Source organism: Lygodium microphyllum, chromosome 6 (genome assembly GCF_053477565.2).
Source record: "Lygodium microphyllum isolate KBCC chromosome 6, Lygodium_microphyllum_v1.1.10, whole genome shotgun sequence".
Taxonomy (NCBI): Eukaryota; Viridiplantae; Streptophyta; class Polypodiopsida; order Schizaeales; family Lygodiaceae; genus Lygodium; species Lygodium microphyllum.
In genome coordinates this window covers 69,003,818-69,021,446 of record NC_141140.1, presented here as the reverse complement: position 1 = coordinate 69,021,446, position 17,629 = coordinate 69,003,818, and the positions used below count along the sequence as shown (strand labels likewise).

The 17,629-nt window shown below is 38.4% G+C and overlaps 1 protein-coding gene across 3 annotated transcripts; it reads left to right on the top strand.

Moving 5' to 3' along the window:
* Positions 1-3,521: 3,521 nt before the first annotated feature.
* Positions 3,522-11,410, top strand: LOC148034657 (uncharacterized). 3 transcript variants are annotated; one of them, XM_087679605.1, is made up of 3 exons: positions 3,522-3,774; positions 4,014-4,114; positions 4,308-11,410. In XM_087679605.1, exon 3 carries the CDS (start codon positions 4,449-4,451, stop codon positions 10,590-10,592), a length of 6,144 nt encoding a protein of 2,047 aa, XP_087535731.1. In that variant the 5' UTR covers positions 3,522-3,774; positions 4,014-4,114; positions 4,308-4,448; the 3' UTR covers positions 10,593-11,410. The 3 variants fall into 3 exon arrangements, with proteins under 3 accessions (XP_087535731.1, XP_087535732.1, XP_087535730.1); XM_087679606.1 differs by having other exon boundaries at positions 4,284-11,410; XM_087679604.1 differs by having other exon boundaries at positions 4,193-11,410.
* The last annotated feature ends 6,219 nt before the right edge of the window (positions 11,411-17,629 follow it).

Genomic DNA, 17,629 nt, shown 5'->3' with positions numbered 1-17,629 from the left:
ATGTGGTAAGCATATGCTATTTTTTCCTAAAAAGAACTTGAATAGTGAGTGGGAAGATGTCCTTTGTATTTCCTCTATCTAACCTAGGATTATATTGGCAAATTTCACAAATTTTTTAACTTATTAGACCTTTGGTAGTCACATGATTAGATTTACTGTGTCTATTTGTATTGGTAGGCTCATTTTAAGTAGGGGATGAACTTTTTTTCCACAAGTACTAGGTAGAAGAGAAAAATGATGTCACTCAGGCTCCCTCCCCAAGCCATCCTCCTATCTTAGCCCTCTTGAGTCCTCTATCCACCATAGAGCAAGGAGGAAATATAAGCAACAAGCAAGTTTGAATTGAGGAACAAGTCTATTGTGTAGGCTGGCCTTTGACATCTCCTCATTCACATCATTCCATATTGCTGCCTCGACTCCATCACCAACAGCCACATTCAAACCTATGAAGGGTATCCATCCAATACCTTAAAAGTCAAAAATAGTGCAAATTAAGCTAGTTGTTGGTGACACCAATATTAGAAACAATGGTTCTCACAATAAGAATATGCAAGCAACATAGAAACATGTGACAACTTCCTCATCAAACACGAATAATTGGTTGTGCTATCTAACTAGCCATCCCAATAGTAGGTGAGCTTCTGCAACATTTCCTCCTTTGGCTCCATTACTCACACTAGTTTGAGGCACTCTCTTTCTTTTCTCTTGTATAAAAAACATGAAAAACACAAATTGCAAACACCATCAAAAGGTCATGACCAATGTGTGAGTTATATTCTACGTTGCAAAGCTATATGTAGTGATTGCTAAGTAAACACAATGAAAGGCTATGCCTAAATTTGTTGGAGAGTACATTGGCATTGAACCTCATCCTCATGATATCCTTTGCTATAATCATACATGTAGAGTCATGTATGATGTGCTATGTGCTATCAAAGGAACTTCTTGTGCCATTATGTGATAAGTTGAGCATCTCTTGATTTATTAGTTTGGATGGACCAAATTACAGTGACAAGGAGATAGGAGTACAATCTCAAGCTTATGGTGGGAATGCAAGCGGAGAAAAAAAAAGTTTTAGATGCTACATGTGGAGACGAATAAGATGGGTATGGAGATGATTGTTTTAAGTCTCTCCACTCATCTCCTCTCCTCCTTCACGACCACCTCTATGAAACCTTATCTAGGAAGCCATCTTCTAGAGAAAGGCCCCATCCTTATGACCCATGTCATTGTGAGCCTCGAATAAGATGAGCTTATCATCCTTGGCCCCTTCACTAGCTTCACTTCCTCATGGAAAAATGTTTTTTCGTATCCTCCTCTCTCACCCCTATAGGCAATTGTCAACCATCTAAGGTGATTTATGGTCTCTTTCATGATCACAAATGATGCAAGTTTATTTAAAAGATTGGGGCAATAAAGCTGATGATGTTGGCATTCTTGCATTCATGTAGAGGTATTACATGAGTGTTGCTCATAAGAATCCCCCCTCTTTGAGTGGTAAAGCAATCATGCATAGGTAAAGCTCATATGGTGGTAGATTCAAAGGGTTGGAAATACATGCTCCCTTTAAAAGCGAAGAAGAATTGTTTGTGGTTCAAGCTTTTGGTGCAACCAACTGTCAAGGTTGACCTCATGAGGTGAACTATATGAAGGTGGGGAGTTGCTATTCTTGCTTGGGTGAGAACCTATTCAAATATTATTTTCTCTTGGCCCAAATGACCTAACAATTTCACATATAACCATCCACATAACACTAGAAGCTTAATAAACTCTATCCATGTGGCTCTAGAAGCCTATGAATGAAAGCGTGTTGCAAATAAAACATGATATGGTTGCGACTATATCCATGCAATAGTAGAAGTTTAGGCATCTTGTAATGCTTGTCATGGTGGAATTTACAGCCTTATTGGCTAAATGTTTGGCATGCAAATTATCATGCAATGCACCATATGTATAACATTGAAAAGTACTAATCCATATGTATTTTGATGTAACATTCCTAATGATCTAAGAATTCTACCTTCCAAGCCTTACCATTAAAGGTGGGTGGATTCTTAAAAAGAAAAGTAGTCATTATATATTGGAAATATTGTAATGTTAGAACTTGCCTTTTGACCAACTAATGTCAATAACTTATTGCTCATATTGGATACTTTTATGAATTCCCTAAGGTCTTTTGAGATAGCTTTGAATTACAAGTATAAGACTTGATGTGTAATGTAGCATTAAGCTCAAATACTAAGGTTGATGTTAATACATTAGTTAAACACATTGAGTAGTTAGTTAGTTACAACCATTTTAGGTTAATATTAGTTTAGTTGATAATATGAGTTTCAGTATTGGTAGCTAGTCTAGTTTAGTTGGTCACAATTAAGTTAGGTAACCATTAGTTTAGTTAGGGATATGAGTTGTAGTAAGTCCCAATAGTTGGTCACAACAAGTACTCCTTGATGCTATTTTAGTTATAACTATTGATTAGTATAGTCTGATTAATAGCAATGGCTACTACTAGCATGATGAGTCATTCATTATCGTGGTCATAGAGCACAATCTTTGAAATTTCAATCTCTACCAAGGTCAGAGTCTATTTTCAAAAATCTTTTTTTTTTTCAAACACCAAAACATATATTTGTAATAATGAACAATAAAGAATAGTGAAGAAAAGTAGAGAATGGTGCAAAATAATATCGAACAACACAAAAAAGTGCACATAAGGGAATGACACCTTCCCCGATAATTATTTAACAATGAAAAGACTTGTGCCAACTCATTGGCATGCTATTTGTATACATGCGATTACTTTTGTTACAACTTACAAGTGCTATGCTTCTACTGAATGAACGAATTCCTGTGTAAAAGAAAAATAGCAAAAATCAAAGTCATTGCATTATAGACTTTGGCCAAGCAACTTGCTTCTTTTTTGTTTTACCTTTTGCAAGAAGGTAGCCTTCATGGATAGATGGTAGAAGAGTAAGCCCTTTATATAACAATCCATTCAAAAGGTGCCACTACCATCAATGAGAAAAAAATCCGAAACTTTGAGAAAAAAAGTACTAACATGCATTTTCCTCACCCCTTCAAGAATGCCATTAATTGAAACTCATTGGAAGTGTCTTGATTAGTTTTTAGTCAGGAACCCCATTTAGCTAAACGTCAGTGCGCGTGTCTTAACTAGTTTTTAGTGAAGAACGACATTAGCTAAACCTCATTACAAATGTCTTACGAGGTTCCGATTAGACTCTAATTTGGGTAGGATGCATGGAATGAATGAATATACGCCCATGTAAGTTTAGTGACTACTATAGCATCTATACTATTAGTTAAGGAAAGGTGGGGGCAGGTGCCACGCGTCCAGCACCTGCCCCTCGGCAAAAATCGCGCCCGTCCCAGTGCGAGCCTAGGCGCGCATCTAAAGTAGTTGTGTTAACGGTAGATCCTACAAGAATAAGATAGTAAAGCAATAGAAAATATAAGAACAAGAATAAGAGGTGTGTGGGAGCGAGTTCCACCGAATCCCAAAACTCAAGCAAAGTGGAAATCTATAACGAGGACACCCTCTCGCTCGGACGTGGGGATGTGTGGCTTCTCTCTCTCTCTCTCTCTCTCTCGTCTTAGCCGAGGAGGGGTCGTCTTCTCCGTTCAATACATCCATGACACACTAGTAGAGCCTAGACGGTGGCAAAATTAGAGCCGTAACAACAGTGGCGCCCTCTGCTCCCTCTGTCCTGCTGCTAGGGTTTCCGCATCACCAGTCTCGGCTCCCCCTACTCTCAGGTACTCAGTCTCCTTCGCATAAGCTTCGCAAACAAGGGAAACCCTAGGTCATATCTTTCTTCCTCTTCTCTCTCTCTCTCTCTCTCTCTCTCTCTCTCTCTCTCTCGCCCCCCAATCGGTCGTATATCTAGCTGAATCTCTTGTCTCTAGCTCAGTTCCGTATTCTCTACCCCCGCCTTGAATTCTTTTGTTTTCTTCCTGTTTCTGAAACGGGTTCTGGCCGTTGTTGTTTGATGCAGGTTCTCAGTATCAGAACCACTCTGGTGTCAGTTCTCGGTATCACAATTGCTTTGATGTCCACCTCTCTTGAGCTGCCACCTGTACTTGCAGACGTTCAAAAGTAAGTTTTTTATAATTAAAAAATTCCCTGGAATATTGAGCTGTTTCTGAGCACAGCCTTCCTTTCGGTAATTGCAAGTGTTTGCAAGTATGCTCTCCGTGCATCATATTTCAAAGCGATAATTGTTAGAAGGGAGTCGCCAGTGTCTTGACCTACATTCATGAGGCAGGCCCTCGTGCTGGTTTTGGTGCAGGCAGAGCTCTTTAGAAGCTCCAAGGCATCACACAAGTGCGGTGTAGGTAAAGCGCTTTTGTCACTATGTAATGCTTTGCTGGCGACAATGTTTGATTCTTAGAGTGTTTTCCTTCCTAGCAAGACTTCTTGCACCGCAGTGATGGATGATGCACAGCCTCCTGGTATTGGAGGGACACCACATTTTCTGGTTTCTTGTCAATACGAGGAGCTAGAGGAATCAAAAATTGAGAAGCCGATTGCAATTGCCAGTAACAACTCTCAAACGGAAACAAGCCCATTGGATTTTCCGATGCTTATGGATCCTGGGTCTCCCATGGAAATGAATTTGGAAATTGAAATGGAGCAGGAACGTGAGCATGTTTTCATAGCAGGTGGTGTTTCTTTGGAGAGGGGCACCTCAGAGCCATGCTTTCCTGCAGCTTCTGGGGACATTTTGTCTGAAGATAATAAGCCTTCCTGCTCCCACATCCTAGAGGAGCATTGTTTAGATGAAAAATCTGCGGGAAAAGGCTATCTTGAATTGTGTCAGGAGAGAGTACTCACAGAATTGAAAGAAATGGCACGAAGATGTTCATTTGAAGATGCTGGTGGCAAAGAGACTTCTGAAGGAGCTGCCACCTCATACTTCGACAACACACAACCTAGAGACAGTGTGGAGAGGCAGTTAGCAGGAACAAGCTCAGATGCTGAAGAAGTAGAATTCAACCAGCCAGATGAAGATATGGATCATAATTACACTTCTAGTACCAAATTTATTATTGAGCAGGCATCAGTAGCCCTGCGCAGAGAGAATACAATGGTGCCAGATGTGATTGAGCACTCAATAACCACTGTTGGTCAGTCTGATGAATCCAAAGAAGCATATGAGGTTGGAGATGGTGGTAGTTGTTTGCAGAATTGTGTGCATGCATCTACTTTGTCAGATGTAAACAATGACTCTGAAGCAAAGGTGTTAACCATAACTGATATGCACAGCCAAGCTAGCCATGCAAGTGAGTTTGATGCTGAAAATACCTTACATGTTCTTGATGGTAAGTCTGTGCAACCAGTTGCCACTGCTGATTTGGCAAGTCAGGAGAATTTGATCACTTCCAATTTAGGTGTTCAGCACAAGGAACCCAGCAATGCAGATGAAGTGGGAGATGGCAGCAGTGCTGTGAAGCTAAATTCTGGAAAATGCATCAGTGTGCATACTATACAGGCCGCTGCTGATATGGAAAATCTAGCACAGTCATTCACTTCACCAGATGCAAAGGAGGACTCCAAAGTGAAGAACCTAGACACAGCTGATGTTCATTTACAAGGTAGCCATATGAGTGGAATCGATACGGCAAATCACTTGCAGGCTGATGACAGCAAATCTGTGCAGCCAGTTAGCACTTCTGTTTCTGGGAGTCAACTGGGTATGATTGATACCTCTAGATCATTTCTTCAGAGCCAAGAACACAAAAGAGAATACACCATTGCAGGTGGACTATGTTCTGTGGAGCTTAAGTCCGTGTGTCATGCTGGTGAGCTTACAGAGTCACAAAGTGCTGCTTATGTTTCAACCCAAGATAACATGGCTGAATCCTCTGCTTTAATGGATGCAAACATGGACTCTGAATTTAACAGTTTAGCCATGGCTGATATACATATGCAATCTAGCCATGCTAGTGGCCTTGGTGTAGGAAATCATTTGAAAGCTGATGACTGCAAGACTGTGCGGTCATTTGACACCAGTGATTTCCAGAGACAAGATATGGCAGAAGATTCCAAGGAATTTGTTCTGAGTCAGTGCACCAGAGAGGAAAATTTGCATGATACTGTTGAAGGTCAATCTTCAGAAAATGCTGGAAAGGACATGATAAAGCTAGGATCTTCAGCGCTGGCAGCAGAAGATGTGGGAGTTTTAGGACATTCACAGGTGGGGCTTGGTCAAATTGATGGCCCACACAAGGATTCTGATTGTAACCATGAAATGGAACTCAACTGTCCTGATGGGCTGTTTGCTGATGCCAGTGATGTGGTAGCATGGGATAACTCAAACAATTCTCAGGCATCAGAAATAGATAAGAAGGGCAAAATCCAACACACATCTTGCTTAACAGCAGTAGAGCATTTGCAGGAGCACTTGAGCTGTGGACCTGATGGCCATACAGAGTCTGACAGCCAGCTTAATCAACATATTATATGTCAGGAAAGTCTATCAATGGAAGCCTGTCAACCTGAAAAACACATGGAAAGGGAACCAAAGAGTGGGAAACTTGGAGTGGCTGATTCTGCTGAAGGGTGTGACATACCAGAAGTGGAAGATGTCAAGGATTTGAAAGACGGATTGGGTTTTTGCAGCATCCAGGAAACCTCCAAAAGTCACACAATGGATTCTGCTATTCAGAGTGAGGGAACCACCTCCCTGAATCTTTTATGCCGAGCTGCAGAAGGTGAGAGTTGGCAACATCAGCAAGAGTTTTCAAACAGGTTTTCTGTTGTAATGGCAGGACAATGTGGTAGCTATGAATCTGCTAGTTATACTGACAATCCTTCTGACAAATCTAAGTACGAAAAGGATGTTTCTGAGAGAGTTGCTGATCCCATTCTGGAGCACAAAGCTAGTCTTAATTTATGGGCTGATAAAGGAGACAGCATATTGGGAAAGGGGGGGGACCCATTGGATAAACAAGTAATAGGCTCACAAAGTGGATGTGCTGATTCCAGCTTACAAGCTGATGTATCTAGACTGCTTGAACATGCAGAAGGCAGGCAACATGCAGGGACCTTTTCAAGCGCAGAAAACTCAATGCACTTGATCAGTAGATCTGATGATAATCAGCTGACCACTAATGTGCATGCTGCTATAACAACATCCTGTGTAGATGACCACAGCTTCTCAGACAAACTGGAACATACTTCCAATACAGTTTCAGGTCCAAGCGGTGAAGGATCTCGGAAATGTCTGGAGTCACTTGAGGATGGAAGAATAAGAGAGAGCGAGTTCTTGTATTCAGAGGATCCTGACTGCCAATCTTCTCCATTACTTGCCAAAGATGATATTCTGCACGGGCAATATGAATGCCCTACGGGTGTTACTTCAAATGGGGCCAATGACTCTATTTCAAGTCAAATGCCAAAAGTTGATGGTAATCACTTGCTCATGGATCAGAGCAGGCCAGACAATCTTGAGGGTGTTGCTATTGAGGTTGCTCAGATTTCTGCAGAAGTTGGCCTTCCGATCAAGCCTACCTCTCAGATGATTAAAGGTGGCTCTTCTGTGGATAGGCCTGTAGAGAAGCAGCCATCAAAAGCTCGTAAGGATGGGGCGGCCTATGTTGTTGGTGATCTGGTGTGGGCAAAAGTAAGGTCACATCCTTGGTGGCCTGGTCAAATCTTTGATGCATCAAGTGCCTCAAAATCTGCGAAGAAGCTAGAAAGACCTGGCAGACTCTTAGTAGCCTTCTTTGGGGATTGCACTTTTGCGTGGTTGCATCAATCTCAAATGGTAGCATTTCAACCAAATTTTAAAGAGAAAGTAAAACAGACAACAATGAAGAGCTTTTGTAATGCTGTTGCAGAAGCACTTGATGAGGTTTGCAGGCGAGCTGAGCTAGGTTTGAGCTGTCAGCATTACAAGGGAGTGCTACATTCGAGGGGCACATTTCCAGACAGTAATGCAGGCATCCAAAAAGGTGTGAGGATTAAATGCCACGAAGATATTCTGTTGTCTAAGGAGATGTTTAGTCCTGAAAAGGTTTTAGACTTTGTCAACAGAGTGGCTTCCTTCCCTTTTGGCCCATGGAGCTCCAGTTTAGAAGACTCTAAATTGCGCGGTCATGTCTATGGTGTCCGCACATACATGGTCGCTTCAGAAAGTTTGAAATCAAATGATGATTTGCAAACTTTGTTGATTGATCTTCCAGGAGCTGGAACGATTTCTAAATTGAAAAGGCGATTTTCATCTTCTGAAACTGCTAGTGGTGGAACATCTGCAGGTGATGTTAAAGAGCCAAAGAGGGTCAAAGTAGATGACAATTGTGGGGTGAGGAAGATTTCTGAAGCTGAAGGACGGTCACAAGTAGGCAAGAGTTTGCAAACCTTACCTCCAAAGAAGATCAATGAATCAATTGGCTCTGAAATAAAAGCAATACACAGTGAAGCTGCAGTCAGTACACACTCTAAAGACGCCATTGAGTCTGTTAAAAGTAAAAGAAGTCTTGTTGCAAAGGAGCCTGAAGGTAATAAGAAGGTTAAAAGGGTTCATGGTTCAGCCTGTGACATTGATTTGCCAAGGGTGGCAATAGGCAAGGGAACAAAGATGAAAACAAATGCAGATGATGATTTAGAAACGTTAAGCTCAATAGCAGGTCGCTCTAAGTTCCTAAAGAAGACATTGAAAGGGGACATACATGATAAGATCGGGGAGGCTGGCTTCCAGGGAAAGACAGACAAACAGGAAACTGCAGAAACTGACAAGTTTGCCAGTACAAGGTGTCAGAAAAGTGCACAAGAAAGCTCAGAACATGTGGGTCTGGACATGGAGCATTCATCTGAAAAGAGAACAGAACACCTGAGAACATCCATCACAGACCCATATGCACTCACTGATAATGATGCTCGTGTAGTTACCGCCATGAATATTGTGCCATCAGATTCCAAGGAAATATTACAGGATGTGAATGAAGTTGCTGATGATGAGAAGCAGCTCTTGAAAACTGTGAAGTCATCTGCTTGGGCGCGGGAAGACAAACTGAAGAGAGGTAAGCATGTTAACAAGGAGGATCACAGATTGCAACCTAGGCATACTGCTAAACAAGAGGACTACAGGACAGTGCCTAGCTATGCTGAAAATAAAGTGGACTACAGAACAATACCTAGCCATCCTGAAAAATGCAAAGATGTTGCAGAAAATTCAAGAAACATGGGTTTGTCAAGGAGAGGCTTTGTAAGGAAGCCTGCCAAATTTGCAAAGTTGGGTGATTGCATTAAGAGGATTGCAGGAGAGCTTACAGGTGCTCCTTCCTCAGTAACAAAACTTGTGGAGGAATCTGCAGGGAGGAAAGCTGTTTCTGTTGTCAGCATGAAGCTAGGATCGAAAAAAGAAAGAAAGCACGTAGCTCCTGATCATCCCAAGTTTTTGGAGGAAAAGCTACCTTTCATTGAGTACATAAGTGGGAGCTCTAGCCCCACACTAGGGCAACTTCTTCGAGAGCTACAGATCCTTGCAAGAGATCCACTTAATAAAGCAAACATCCAGAGGACTTCGAGTCCAACAAGGGCTGCCTTTTCAAGATTCCGTGATATGGTGTTTCAAAAGAGTTCTGGATATGGTACTGCAACTCCATCATCAGATGAACAGAGTTCAGAAAAGGTGGATGGTCATGGAAATAGTGATCGGCCTTATGATGTAGAAGAGTTGGCTGCAAAAAAGTACCCTGGCTCAGAGAAGCTGGCAGGAACAAGCAAGAAAACTGTTGTTCAAGAGACTGCAGTGCAAGCAGCTCGCAAAAGAAAATCTGAAGGGGATCAGGGGAATGTGCTAAAACATATGAAGAGAAGGGTAAATTTTCAGGGCCAATATGCTTCAAAATTACCTGCCAGCAGTGAAAACCTTTCTGAGCGAAGGCACTACAAGGAAACACATCTGAAGCGCCACTCTGCCTCCAGAAAGGCAGAAAGTTCTTTGTCAACTGCTAAGAGCCCAAATGATCCGACCAAAGAAAAAGTGGCTTCTGAGCCCCCGCTTGGTCTTGTAATGAAGTTTCCCCAAAGCTTTGCATTGCCATCAGAAGCTCAGCTGAAAGCAACATTTGTTCGCTTTGGATCTTTACAAACATCTGGCATAAGGGTATACAAGAATAATGCTTCAGCTCAGGTGGTATTTAAGCATGGCAGGGATGCCAAAGTGGCTTTAAAGTTTGCCAAGGAAAATGCTATATTTGGGCAGGCAGCAGTGACATACAGGCTCCGTGACATCCCCCACACCCAAATGAGGGATACTAAGCAGGTACTCCAAAATGAGAAGGCTAGTCTTTCTTCAAGGGGTGATTCCAAAGCATTTACACAGAGACCAGCAGAGCGGCTTCCATCAGTAGGCAGGATTGATCCTGGTAGAACAGATGTAATGGTAGATTTGGCATCTTCCCCTGGCCATCATAATGCAGCTCCAAATTCTGGGTCTTGCACGTCTATTTCAGAACCTACTGCAGTTGAATTGGCCACTGGGGACATTCAAGATCAAATGATGAAACTTCTACGACAAGTGAGCGTTATAGTTGGATCATCCTCTTCAACTCCCAACTCAAAGTAAATCTTGTTAGATTCAGTAGCAACATTCAGGGACAGATGATAAAACTGCTAGTGTTTTAGGTGGGTCACCTTCAACTTTCTGATGCAAAGAACATCTTGCAGCACAGTTGTTTTTGTAGCTTGAGCTGTTTCAAAGTCCCTGAACCCATTGTTCAATAAGTTTAGACATACTGTATAAAGAAACTCTGTACTGTAATAATCTTGTTTCTTACATCTCAACCTGACATTAGCATTCACAGCCCTGTTGGAGAGCAATGATGAGAGGTCACTGACGCATCTGTACATTTGAAGTCAAGAACCTTTGTTCTGGTGTTGATCATTTTAAACTTACCATTCCAGACAAGGACAGTATTTTGACAGGATTAGCACATAACAACAGCTAAAGTATTCCCATCAATCCTTCAGCTGTTTGCAAATATATCAGTAGCAGGTACTAACAGGGGTATTAATGAAAGCAAGTCGTGAATGTGTCAACATCAAGTTGGGTGAGAAAGATTCTAGAAATCTTGTTTGCCTTTCAAGTCAAAATTTAAGGGTGTAGTATTTTGAGGTGTTGAATTGAAGGGAGAATCGCAGTGCACACAATCCAACATACAGGGCTCTTGTCTTGGCTTGTTGTGTGAGGAGTGGGGATTGAGGCTAGTATGGTCTACTTATTAATGATGAAGCCATTGATATTTATGGCTCCACAAATATAATGACAGTTTGGTACATGGCTTGGAATTCTTTGTAGGACATATGAACCTCTTTTTTGTTAAAGGTTTTCTTTTTGAAGTCTGTGTGTAGACACAAAAGTTATGAGCCTATTGATAGTGGAGATCCCGAAACCCTTACCACTAGCTCATACTTGGAAACTTCAAGTGCCTTTAAAATTGATGTTTAAAATCAATGAACTAATTTATGAAAGATATTATAAGGTGTCTTTGCATACAAAGTGGAAAATATTACTTTGTTTTGCAAATAATTAACATCTCTGTTGGTTGTGAGATTGAGAGCGACTTGTCTGAAGTCGAAGTTTTCTTGATTCTAGTTTTTTCCTGGAGTTTTGAATTTGGTGCAAAGCAAGGATAGCTGTCTTTAAAGTACCCAAATTTGATAATGATATGAACATACTGTGTGATGCATTCACCATGCTAAATGTCTTACAGTCCCTATATATGAATTGGAGTATTTTCAAGTACTTTGAAGGTAAAACATATTTCAAGTTCTATGCAAGTACAGCTGTTGGGAGAACCTTTGGCTTTGAGTGCTGGTAGAAAGCAGCACTTACTAGTTGAGATTATTGCAAAGGGATATTTATTCCAAAACATAAGCGTGATACAAAGGGCATGCTTTTGGGGGCAGGGATGTAATTTATGTATGAGGGTGAGTAGAGATTACCCTTATCTTTTGCAGAGGGCTAGAGGATCACTCTTAGATGTGCTTATTTGGGGCTGTATATCAGAGAGCTAAAGACAATAGATGAAACATGTCCTCTACATGCACTGTTAGAAAAGATTACTGTGAAAAAAGAGGTATACTTGTAGATCGCAAATTTTTGATGATTCTACACAAGTTTCCTTTACGCAATCAAATCTGTTGGAAGTTCTGCGATGAAAGCTATCTACATAGATTTTGTGCCAAGTTCAGATTATGAATGGTATCAAATTGTGTAAGTTAAAAGAGAGAGGGCTCCACATCTTTGGTGAAAAGCTTCACACACAGATCTCTCTTTACAATCCTACTTTGTATGGTACAAACCGAGCAAGCTAAAAGGAAAAACAGTGTATTTGATGAAAATTTACATTAAGCAAGGGATTATACCATAGGCAAGGGCTTTTCAATCCCGAAGAAGAGTTTATAAACCAGTGTTTTCTCAAGAGGCATTCTCTAAGTTTCCATCCTTTGTATTTCTGGAACAAGGTAGGAGGGCTTTCAATTCTAGACTGTTGTTTGTAGATAAAGATCAGTGAGAAGCTGCACTATCAAAGAGATTAGCTTGGGATCAACTATCATTTGACCAAGTCACCTTGATATGTGCTGCAAACATGTCATAAGCAAAATCCAAGGCTTGATAAGGAATAAAGTGTGTTGGGACAACAAAGTTAGAGGTTTCTGTACTGTCTTTAAAGCAAGACCAGGGAGCTAATGGGTGCAATTGACTTCTAGACCATCTTAAAAGAGCATAGGTTCTAAATCTAATGTTCAAAACGCATGAAGCATTAATCATCTTGTCATGATACTGAATTGTTTGTTCATCATGCTTACATTCCATTCTAGAGCAAAAGCAGGGCTCCATAAGTTGTGCAATCTCTTTTATTAGTTTTGTATTTCAAAAGAATAGTTGCCTGTCCAATTGTGCATGAAAATGCATGAGCAAGCTCATTTGATACAGGCAGGGAGTCCAATTTTAAAAAGATGTGAGCTAAGGCCAATCGGTTGATAGTTTTCCAAGTGAGCTAATGTAAAATTAAAAGAAAATTTTGAGAAATCAAGAAAAAGCAACCTGCGAACCATCATCATGAATCAAAATGCAAATGTGCTGGTTTGTGAAAATAGAGAAAAACGATCACCCCCAAACTTGGCAATAATTAGGAACTAGTAAATAGGTCAGGTCATGACTTTTATTGTATATTTCCATTTATCCTTATATGGCTCTCTGTATATCCATTTATCCATTTATGGCTATGTATATATCCTTTTACCCTTTTATGATGGTCTATATATCAATTTATTCCTTTTGTTGTGTTGCTCTAATCAACAATGTTGTCACTTCTCTCCTTTCTTTTCAATGTGGGACTATTTTTGTCACTTACATTAAACAAATAAGTATATACCCCTTTACTCTCTCATTAAGATCTATCTTTGTCTCTCTCTTTTTCACAATTGAAGTAAAGCTATAAACATTTCTCTCAATACAAATTGTATTTAAACAATTCGCATGTGTGTGTGTGTGTGTGTTTTGATATATATATATATATATATATATATATATATATATATATATATATATATATATATATATATATATATATATATATATATATAACACATGATGAGTTACCTCAACCTCATAAGCTCGTAGCATTAGTTTACTTGTGTATTGTAGAAATGTGAATTCTCAATGACTCGTATATATTGCAAGATAGACATTTGGATTGGCATTATTTAGGGTTTTCTAGAAAATAAAAGTACACTCCATTTCTTGTGTAGAGAAGTTCAAAGGAGTGTGAAGCAACCAATGGGGTCATATTCTAGTGGTTTAGTGTGGGTTTAGTATCATGGGTGCATGAGTTCAAACCCTAGGTTCCACTTCCCTAGTGGAACAAAACATTATGAAGTAGCATGAAGCATGAAGTTCATACTAAGAAAGCATCCACATGCACATGCACATGCATATACATACAAGTATACACACATCTTGCAAAATATGTATACACAAGGACTCACCAAATTAGTTACATCCAAGTATAGCATGCATGTACACACACATACATGTAAATGAATAGCTTGCAAATTCATATATTATCTATGTATGCATGTATGTATGTATGTATGTACATACCCATGTAAAACATTGCCTTCATAGTAGAATGAAATCAATTGTACAATTTTCTACCTTGAAAGGTGCTTGTGATATTCAAACATATGCTTAGCATTTATAAGTGCAAATGTATACACATCTAACTTGACTTCATACCTACCATTTGCATGTGTGAATGTAAACACATAACTCATATAGTTAGTATCTATTGACTAAACTATTCACCACTCAATATGATTGAATGGAGCAATTTTTAGAAGGTCATGATATAAGAAACATTTTTTATCTTCTATAATAGAGATTTCACATGTAGCTAAAAGTTTGTGTTTGATTTGGTTAGATTGATATTGAATATAGGTGTACTTAACTACTCTTATCAATAACTATTTTGTTAATAGTGTGCACACATAAATTATATGTGCAAACATAATAACGATCTAAAAGTTTGATGTATTGGCAATATTGCAAGTTTGTCAAATGGCAAGCTGATACTATGTGCTATATATGATCATTTTGTTATGAAATGATGATTCTCAAAGGATTTCTAAAGCTTTGCAGATGATCAACCTTAACATTCTTATTTGATTTTGTAGATGAACATTTTAGAGTGTCAATTGGTTGTATGGGTATGTAAGCTTAATACTTTATTGTTTTCTAAACAATTTTGTGCTCACCTGTATGATACAAATTTTGCTATTGTGTTCTATTGATATACACATTTCTTTAACTACCATCTATCCCTTATAATCCTTTTTGCGATTTATATGCTTGGATACTACCATCGCATTGTATTGATACATGCCTTAACTCATGAGTTTTTCATGGTGATTGTGCTTATCTTGTAAGCATTCCTTACAACCCACAAGATGACATTTTTAGATAATAGAAATATAAAGCTAGTAATGGTTTAAAAAATCATGGCCATATAAAGATAAATTTTCATTTTGTTCATCTAAAGTTCTTAAGAGGGAAAGTTTAACAATGGTGTGATTTTATTTGTAATGCATTTGAAGAAAGAGAGATCTCATTAGTGGAATTATTAGAAAATTGTGTACAAAACATGGAGGGGGAATTTGGAAGCTAGCTACTACCAATTTTCTTTATACTAAATTATGTGCATGAATAATACCATTGTGTTGTATTAACATGTATGATATGGCAAGGAACAAGTTTACAGGTTTTTTCATGAGTATTGTGCTTATGTTGAAAACTCATAGCTTATGATATTTAGTTGTAAGTTACACCTCAAAAAGCAAGTAGGATTTCCAACAAAAAAAAGAAACGGCGACATATTTTATTGTACAAGTAAAATGTTTCAAAGAGAGAGAAGTTAAAAAAGCAATAACATTAATTTGGAGATTTGTGATATTCTAGTATAAGTGGGTTGTACTATGCCAACTTTTGAGGGGATAATACGATGTAATTATGTTATATTATGCTTACATTCATTTTGGCATCCTACCTCAATGTTTATGGATGCTTTTATAATGTTGAATCAATCTTGCAAGAATGTAAATTATATTAAGGTTGTGTTCCTTAGGACATGGATATTGCTCATGTTTAATGTTTCCTTTTGATAGGAGTTTTATACATGAGCAGTTGGTGGCCTTTTGTGGATAACTATTATGTGGTTCACTAAGAGGATATAAGGCTAAGTTGCTTTTGGCTTGCAATTACAAGAATGCATTCAATATTGACTTAAATGGATATAATGCCTTTGTTTGCACCTTTTGATGTTTATTAATAACAAGTCACCTTAAGTTAGACATACATATGTTCGAAGAAAAATAAATTAAAAGTAATGGATTTGTTGAGAGCAAAAGTCAATAGTCACCTATAGTTGTGATGTCTAGGTAACCTAATGATTACTTATCTTAAGACAATGTATTCATCGAGAGCACATGTTAATGGTTACTTATAGCTATAACTTTGCAATGTAATCTTTGTGAAATAGTTATACATTTATGATTTTTATTAGAACTACACATCCGAACTATTTATACTTGAATTAGGTATTTGTGATTATGTCATGGTGTGAATTGAGGAAACTTCTTGCCATAACGGTTTCAAAGGAAAACAAACCACTTTAGACAATGCTAAAACTTAAGAGTTTCATGATTCTAAACTATCCAAGAAGCATCACTAAAGTTGAAGTGAATACGAAACAAATAGTAGCATGACAATATCTAAATCTCATTAGTTATCCTTTACTCCTCAATAATATTGTTATATATTGGTAGTGATATGTATGGACACATGTAGGATTACCATGACACTTTTTCTACCACACTAGGAGGCTTTTTTACCCCAACATTGTATATATATTTATTCACTCTAGGGAATAATTATTCTTGTAAATCTTCTATATGGAAATATCTCAATATACTTTGTGTTGTGCGCTCTCAAGCTTCTTCTTCTCCAAGATGTATGTGTGCATTCTTGCAACCCTAAATCCGATGCAAATGGCATTTTGTACATAGTGATGTTTGTGGTCCAATGCAACATGACTTTTATTGATGTTTACTACATGCATGCATGGGTTTCACAAAGGCTTTCACTTGTGAAAGTTTTGAAGGTTTCTGTAAAGCTTTGTACTTATTCCCCTTTGTGGATTGATCATAGCCCATTGAACTTAGCACTTCTCTACACATGTGCTAGCTCTTATTCACTATATCATTCCCGAGGAACTTATTATTACCATATTTTGGTAGTGATGTGTGTGAACACACTTAGGACCATTAAGGAAAATTTTTTCCTCATTAGGAGGGTCTTCCCCTCTAGCCTTGTATATATACCTATTCACTCTAGGGCATACTTAGTCTTGCAAATCTCCCTACATTGGTGAAGTCTCTAAATACATGTTGTGTTTTGTGCTCTCGAGCTTCTTCTTCTCGCGCTCTGTGTGTGCATCATTGCAACCTTAAATGTAACAAAAATACTACTCCTACGATCTTATAAAATATATCTATTACAAGTGTTGCAAAGATAAAGTCATCATCATTATATTATCATGGCTATTGAAATACAAAATTAAAGTAGTATATTACAAGCTAGGTTGTAAAGATGCTATAGGATAATTCTCTTAGAAAGCGTCAAATATGCATTGGTTTGCATGGCACAATGTAGTACATTTATTGTGGAATACAAATTGGGCTATCTTTTTGTAATAGTGCCATAGTATATGTGTAAGGGAGAAATATGAATGGGCTTTCTAAACAATGTGATACACTAGTGATGTCCTCTACTGAATTTTAAAAAAAAAACTTTTGGAAAACCATTTGCAAAGGGAAAATTTTGGTTTTATGTAGAATTTATTTAAAGATTTTAGATTTTTAGTTGAGTATTGTAATATAAATATCCAATAATAGTTAATATATGAAAAGAGGCTTTGATATTCATAAGTAGAGAACTAAATATAGCATTGACTGTATGTTTATGCATAAAACATGGATACATCTCAAAACATTGAAGTTATAAGGATTTCCTTATGGTAGAAGATTAAAGTAGAAAGTTGC

Bases quoted from the DNA above. Each gene is read 5' to 3' on its own strand.
- LOC148034657 (XM_087679605.1), top strand. From the start codon at position 4,449: ATGGATGATGCACAGCCTCCTGGTATTGGAGGGACACCACATTTTCTG.